Raw genomic sequence first — 7394 nt, 5'->3', positions numbered from 1 at the left:
GAGGGGTGCCCGGGGGGGGGGGAAATAAGGCGAGCGATTGGAAGCGAAGCGTCAGAGAGGGACTGGAATCTGAACCTGAGCACTCTCTCGGTGCCTGTGTTCGCAGTGGGCGCCTGTACACACATACACACACACGCGCGCGCACACACACACACACGCACGCACGCACGCACGCACACGAGGGGCTCAGCAGATGACAACAACAAAAAAAAAAAAAAGACGAGTGGAAGCGCCCTGTTGGCTTCCCGGCCCGTTGCGTCTGCTGGGAGGTCTTGGCTGCTACCCACGGGCCACGGAGTGCTCCTGCTCGTGCCCGTACACGCTACGCTATCACGGTCAACCGCCTGGCACCTGCCTGTAATCTGCACTGGCTGCACAGGTTACAGCAGCTGTGGACAGCCTGGAGCCTGCAGGCTAATCTAGCATCGTCAACCTGCCTTGCTACCCGCACAGCCTGACAGGCTACATCGCAACCCGTACGGCGTGACACCTATGGATCCGGTGTCCAGAAAACAGTGGAGAGCGTGGCCGGGACGCCTGGAAGATTTGACGGCCAGGCCTGTCCTTGGGTCCTGAGGTCCCTTGCCCTGACCTGGGCAAGGGCGGATACGGAGTACGGAGTAAGGATGATACCAAGCCGTAATCTGTGCAGTCTGTACAGTCTGATACAGTATGAATAATACGGAGTACAAGGGGGGTGGTTTCAATTGACTGCAGGTGCTCGTGGTCTGTCCAGTCCGCGTGTCATTGCATTTATATCGTGGACGATGATATAATACTACGAGTAGAAATAAATAAAGATTAGAAATGAGATGTCGCCATGTCTTATCACTCGTGGACTGGTATCAGTAAGTGTATCGATGAGAGAAAAAGAAGATTGTAATCCCCGTGCTATGTTGGATGTGTTTTCTACTCCCGTACGTTTATGAACGATGCGTTTATATATATATATATATATATGTACATATGTATATGTATATATGTACACATGTATATATGTATATGTATATATTTATATATCCATACGTATCTCTCTCTCTCTCTCTCTCCTCTACTGCTCATTTCGGTACATCTCCATACTCGTCGTACGCCCCTCGTTGACGTCGACTTCAAGTTTTCACCATCACCTCCATCACCGTCGTAGAAATGTCACCGTGACGGATATTCAGGAACTCGTTTACGATCGTCATCTCCTCGTATCTTTACCCCCCCCCCCCCTTCCCGAGCTTACTACTACTACTACTACTACTACTACTACTACTACTACTACTACTACTAGTAAGTGTGACTATCGATACTACCTAGTACAGCTATCCGTATGTATGTATATACGAGTATCTTCTACATTATTGCGTAGCGAACAGGATCCCCGCCTCGTACGAGTATCATTTAACTATCAAGCATTGCCACTGCTTCCGTATAACCAATACCGACCAAGTATATGATGATATATAAATAGCTCCATGGCTCCATGGCTCCATGGCCGTACTGTACGTAGTCATGGTGGCTCGTGTTCGACATCTACTCGTACATGTCAATATCGCGCCTTCGCTTCCGTCTCGACGACGACACATAGGGGGAGGGGGGGTTTACATGATCATACTATCACCCTCGTACGGCCCCTAGTGGTTTTTGGGTGGATAGTTCCTCGACCCATACGAGCAGATAGGTGGCTTCAATCGCCCAAGAATCAACCAACGAAAAAAAGAAAAAAAAAAGATCCGTCATCCTGATACCACCCAACCCTGACCCGCCTACCTGAACCGACGACGATGCAAGGCACAAGGCACACACAACCCTCAAGGCTCGAGAGTGGCATCCTGCTCGATGATACATACCATGCAGGTAGGTACACACACACACAGGTCGTCAGATAGATTGGACGATTCCTTCTTCCCTGTACGGAGTAAATATTACAGGTATTACAGGTATATATATATATATATGCATATGTATATATATGTATACGTACAGAGTACAGAGTACAGGTAGATTGTATAGAGTCTGAAGAGCGTGTGATTGTCTCCGACCTCGACCCTCCAGACAACACCTCCTGTCCATCAAACATCTGCCCCTCAACCTCTCCCTTCTCCGGGTTTCAGGTTTCACATTTCACAGACACCCCTGCATCCTCTTTTTTTCTTTTTTCCTCTCAACCATCTAGAGTCTTGCCTGGTGCCTGCACGCACACGAAGATGACGCATCTCTGTCACCTCGAAATATGAGAAATAGATATGAGAGGGATTAGAAGAAGGAGAAGAAGAAGAAGACAAGGAAGGAGGAACGTCAAGAGAATTGCCAGTTCCAAGATGATAAAAAAATAAAATAAAAGACAAGACTGAAACACCAAGCTTCGAATCTGACCAGCTTAGCTCCTCCTAGCTCTCCTGGCTCTCCCGGCTCTCCCCTATAAACTCTCCAACTTGACCTTCTACGATCAACACACAATGCCAAACCCAAACAATTCTCTTCCCCATCTCGAAACTTGCCTCTTCCTTCTCAACCTCCCATGCCGGTAGCGCTCCGTAGGACTGATGTGTGAGCAGATCAGTTCATGATACAACCGAGAGGACCAGAAACACAGCCACCACTGCTACCGCCACCTCCGAACCCCCCCCCCCCCCCCCCCCCCCCCCCCCCCCCCCCCCCCCCCCCCCCCCCCCCCCCCCCCCCCCCCCCCCCCCCCCCCCCCCCCTCTCTCTCTCTCTCTCTCGGCACCTCGCCCTGAAACTTCTTGACGGCATGCCAAGTCGACGCACGTCGCACGCTACGACTAAACATGGGTTGACAGGTAGAGGTGCACACACACGTCTATTGTCTTGGTCTTCAAGCACACCATCACTCTCGCTCTGTCTCCTAAAGATATGATCGTATTGTATATTATCCAACATTGTATACTATCCGACAAAGATAGAACAAGATGCGAAGAGAATTAGAAGAGAACAGAGAAGAGAACCGAAGAAAGTGACCAAAACATCCTCATTATAAAATATACTGATGTATCAATATTAAACCCATGTACTTCGTTCCATCAAACACAAACGGAGAAAAGAAAGATCATCCCCCCATCGCCCCCTTATTCCCCCCTCGTGATCCAGACGAGGAAGGAAACCGCCTGCCGTGGGTTTCATGTGTCATCCTATATACATCTCTACCACCTTTCCCAGTTCGAAGGGAGGTGAATCATGCGATTGCCATCAGGTCGAGCCTCTTTCTTCTCTCTCTCTCTCTCTCTATCTCTCTCTCTCTCTCTCTCTATCTCTCGTAGATGAGGTATCAAGAAGCAGGCGACACTCACACATAAGATCCACTTCCCGGCATTATGAACAACCTTAGCAAACAAAGAAAAAAAGAAAGGAAAATAGTGTGTTGAGAAGAACAGTAAGAGGGTGCCAACAGGTCATCGTCTAAGAGTGGCAAAGAAGAGTCTAGCAGGACAGGACTGAGAAAACGAATGTAGGGAGTAGCAGAGGATCAAAGGACCCAGAAGAATCTTGTCGTCGCCGCTCCGGTCCTTGACGACTCCCGGGAGAAGGTCAACCCGAACGGAGGGTCTTGGACGGGGTCCAGTGAAGAACGTTGTCGATACAGATAAATGCGCCTGAAACACCAGAAAGAAGAGCCGGAAATGCCAGAGCCCCGGCTATTCGCCAAGACATGTGCAGGTTATTACATCCATACATCCACTCATTCCCGCAACGCGCGAGGGAGGGGGGAGGAGACCACCCCACCCCTCTCATCGCAGGGGCAGCTTCGTGTCACGGACACCCGCTTCAATGATGTCTTCGAGACGCCAGCGAGGGGGGTTGATGGCGATGCCATTGTCGGCCCGCCACTTCTTCTCGTCCTCGGGTGCCACATCCACGCCGGCCGGGAGAGGTTCCAGACCGCCGGCCACACCGGAAGAGTACCTCAGAGCCATGGCGTCGGCCACCTCATCGCACGCCGCCAGCAGCCTGTCCAGGTCATCCTTGTTGTGGGCCGCCGACACGCAGAAGCGGGCGCGCGACGTGATGAGGGGCGTGGCCGGGTATCCGACGACGACGACCGAGATCTGGCGACGGAGCATCTCGTGGGAAAAGGCAGAGATCTTGGCAGGGTGGTAGAGCATGACCGGGATGATGGGAGAGTCGTCGTGGCCGTAGACAATGTAGCCGAGGCGCTTGAGTCCTAGGCGCAGGTAACGAGAGTTGAAGGCGATACGGCGGAGGCGCTCCTCGCCCTGTCCGGGGCAGAGCTCGCCAGTGATCATCTTGAGCGAAGCCAGGATCTGCATGAGGACGCAGGGCGCGGGTGCCTCGCCGAGCTGTGTGGCGGCGTTGGTGACGCGGAGCTTCTCGATGATGTCCCTGTCGGCGGCGATGTAGCCACCGTTGGCACCGAACGACTTGGTCAGGGTCCCCATGAGGATATCCACCTCGGACGTGTCGATGCCAAAGTAGTCGCAGACGCCGCGGCCGCGGGGTCCCAGGGCACCGACCGAGTGGGCCTCGTCGACGAACAGGTAGAACTTGTACTTGCGCCTGAGGGCGACGATACCGGGCAGGTCGCACATGGTACCCTCCATCGAGTAGAGACCCTCGACGACGACGAGTATCTTCTTCCAGGGGCGGTGGGTGCGGGGCTGGCCCTGGGAGATGGCCTCACGCAGGACGCGCTCCAGATCCTTGGTGTCGTTGTGCTTGAAGGCCTTGATGACGGCACCGGACAGACGGGCGCCGACGCGGATAGAAGCGTGGTTGAGCTCGTCCGAGATGATGAGGCAGCCCTTGGTGACGAGGGCGGGGAACGAGCTGGCGTTGGTGACGTATCCCATGGAGAAGACCATCGACGCAGGCTTGCCGACGAAGGCGGCCACCTCTCGCTCAACCTCGAGGGCCAGGTCGGTGGTGCCGGCATCGGCGCGGGGGCTGCACATAGTAATACCGTAGCGCTTGACGCACTCCTCGACGGCATCGGCGCAGGGACCCTCGGACTGGGCAAAACCCAGGTAGTTGTAGGAGCTCATGTTGAGCGTCTCAGTCGTGGTGCCGGTGTACTTGTAGGTGCGGTTGAAATCATCCGACGTGCGGTCGAGGAGGTTGATGTACCTGCCGGGAACGCCGGTAGAGATGCGGGCAAAGGCATCGTCCAGGCGAAGCTTGAGGCGGCGGCTGTAGAAGCTGTCAAAGTCGTCGTTGAGAGGGGCGTAGCCGTTCTGGGCCTTGAGCGACGTGTAGTGCTTCTTGTCGCCGAAACGCTTGCCGAAGAAGTCGCGGACGTGGCCGAGGAGGATCAGGATGAGGTAGCTGATGTAGGTGAGCACCAGGGCGGTGTAGGGGGGGTCATCCTCGATGGGGGCCTCCAGAGGGCGGCCGTGGGATTTGCTCGTGTAGAGGTGGCTGGGCGAGGAGAGCGGACCAAACTGGGAGTCGGCTCGCCTTTGACGCTCGATCTCCTCGGCCGTCTTGGGCTCGAAGAGGGTCTTGGAGGCGGGAGGAGCGTCCGCGCTGCTGACCTGGTCGCCGCAACCGGCGGCAGAGAGCGAGATGGTAGGCAGGGAGGCAGTCGAGGAGGAGAAGCCGTACGAGGGCGACGTGCTCGTCTGCTGGTTGTGGTGATGCTGCTGCATGGCGAGCAGGGCTTGCTGGGTATGCTCCTTGGTCTTGGGGCTGGAGGAGAAGAGCTGGGTGAGGCGGTTGGCCTTGGAGCTGGAGGGTCGTCTTTCGCGCGGCTTGTCAGGGTTGGACATGGCGGCGGAGGGGTTCGAAAAAGGGTTTCCAAATCGCCGGGGCATCGCTGAGAGCCAAGACGTCGATACAGCAGGGCGCACCTAGCAGGAAAGCAGGGCGGTTCAGACGTCTGGCAGAGACGAGCGCAGGCGGCGGGTGCTGTCAGCTGCGCAGCAATGACTGTCAGCGCATGTAAAGAGCAGGGGCGGACGTGAATACGGCGAGCCGTCGCTGCGTCTATCGAGAAGCAGCGTCGTCTCCACCTCGTTCCGACCGCAGTGCCGCGGATGAAGTGGCAGCCGCAGCAAGATGGCCATGGTGGCGCGGGGCAACCAGCATGCGCCGTGCTACGAGGCACACACGAACGAGGGAGGAGCGTCACCCCACCGCCACAAGCATACGCACGCACAATGACGCTTGTCAAGGTGCTGCCCCTTGGTGGTATGGACGAGCAGAAATTGTTGGGTATGATGGGCAAATGCACGGCGGCGGCAGTGCAGCTCGGTGACGAGGACGGGGGCACACGCGGGTCTTCTTACCTGAGGTATTGGGAGGATGAACAGAACCGTGTCTTGTCAAAGCAGTCGCAGTCTGGTTGAGGGTCGAAAAGAAAGGAGGCGTTCCCGAGAGGAGGGGGGAGGGCTCCCGCGCGTGTGTGCGTGTGCGTGTGCGTGCGTGTGGGAGAGACGTGAAGGAATGTTATTCCCGGGTAGAGGTCAATCAACCTCGAGTATGTTTCTCGCAGCCGCGTGGTAAGTCTCGGGTTATCGAAAAGAAAAGAAGGAGAAGAAAGGCTGAGCCGTACAGCTGGCACGCAACTGCACCGATCTGACCGCGAGGAAGCGGTGGGACGGGCTTTTTGAGGGTCTGCGGGCAGGGCGCAAATGGTGGCAAGCGAAACCACTTCTTCCAGGCGGGAAACAAACAAGAAAAAAAATTCGCGATCGCCAACCCAACCCACGTTAAAAGAGGAGGGGAGAGGGAAATTAGGAGGTGGGAGGGGGAAGGATGGTGGGATGGAAAGGGAAGAGGAGGAAAAAAAAAAAAAAGGGAAAGGAAAGAAAAAATAAAGTGAGGGAGAGGAAGAAAGGAGAGAGGAAGAGGATAGAATGGCGGGCCACACGCTCAGAGAGAGAGAGAGAGAGAGAGAGAGAGGCAAATTGAGAAAAAGCACGATTGCGAAAGGTTTAGTGGAAAGACCGGGGGGCCGGGGGAGTAGGGGAAGGAGCGATGCAGAGGGCAGGAGAAGGCTAAGTCTCATTGGGCGATGAGGCGAAAAAGGGCGGGGAGGGGGTCCATCAGTGATCACTCAGGTACCCGTCGCGGTGTGTGATGATGACAAGCCTGTTGAGTCTGTGACGTCCTATGCGTACGGCTCTCCGTAACCGTACACGCTGTGCCATTCTACCTCTGACTGGTAGCGAGGATGACCCGGACCGATGCAATACTACGGACAGTTTTGATCACTGTCATCTTCTTCGTTTCTTTGAGGATCGCTCGTACGAGTACGGATGCTCTTCGACGGGTACGTGCGTACGAGTACTCTCGGATGGGGTTTGAGCATGCACCCCCCCTGTACGGGTGCGAGGAGAGCGCTCTGGGACAGCGTAAGGACGGTGCAAAAGAGGTCTGACATGGTCGCATGCCGAGACGCCCCCCCCCCCCCCCCCCCCCCCCCCCCCC

General features: G+C 55.5%; 2 protein-coding genes across 2 annotated transcripts; both read right to left on the bottom strand.

The window, feature by feature from the left end:
• Window positions 1-3736: 3736 nt before the first annotated feature.
• GMORB2_4436 (serine palmitoyltransferase) lies at window positions 3737-5731 on the bottom strand (the record flags this gene model as incomplete). Its single annotated transcript, XM_035466411.1, has 1 exon — window positions 3737-5731. The coding sequence occupies one exon, from the start codon at window positions 5729-5731 to the stop codon at window positions 3737-3739; it is 1995 nt and encodes a 664-aa protein (XP_035318422.1).
• A 102-nt stretch (window positions 5732-5833) lies between these two features.
• On the bottom strand, window positions 5834-6972 carry GMORB2_4435 (uncharacterized protein; the record flags this gene model as incomplete). Its single annotated transcript, XM_035466410.1, has 2 exons — window positions 5834-5877; window positions 6912-6972. 2 exons carry the CDS (start codon window positions 6970-6972, stop codon window positions 5834-5836), a joined length of 105 nt encoding a protein of 34 aa, XP_035318421.1.
• Between the last annotated feature and the right edge of the window lie 422 nt (window positions 6973-7394).

The sequence above is a fragment of the Geosmithia morbida genome (assembly GCF_012550715.1).
Source record: "Geosmithia morbida isolate 1262 chromosome Unknown scaffold_20, whole genome shotgun sequence".
NCBI classification, from domain to species: Eukaryota; Fungi; Ascomycota; class Sordariomycetes; order Hypocreales; family Bionectriaceae; genus Geosmithia; species Geosmithia morbida.
Note: the sequence above shows the minus strand (reverse complement) of the source record. Positions and strands in the feature narration are given on the sequence as shown.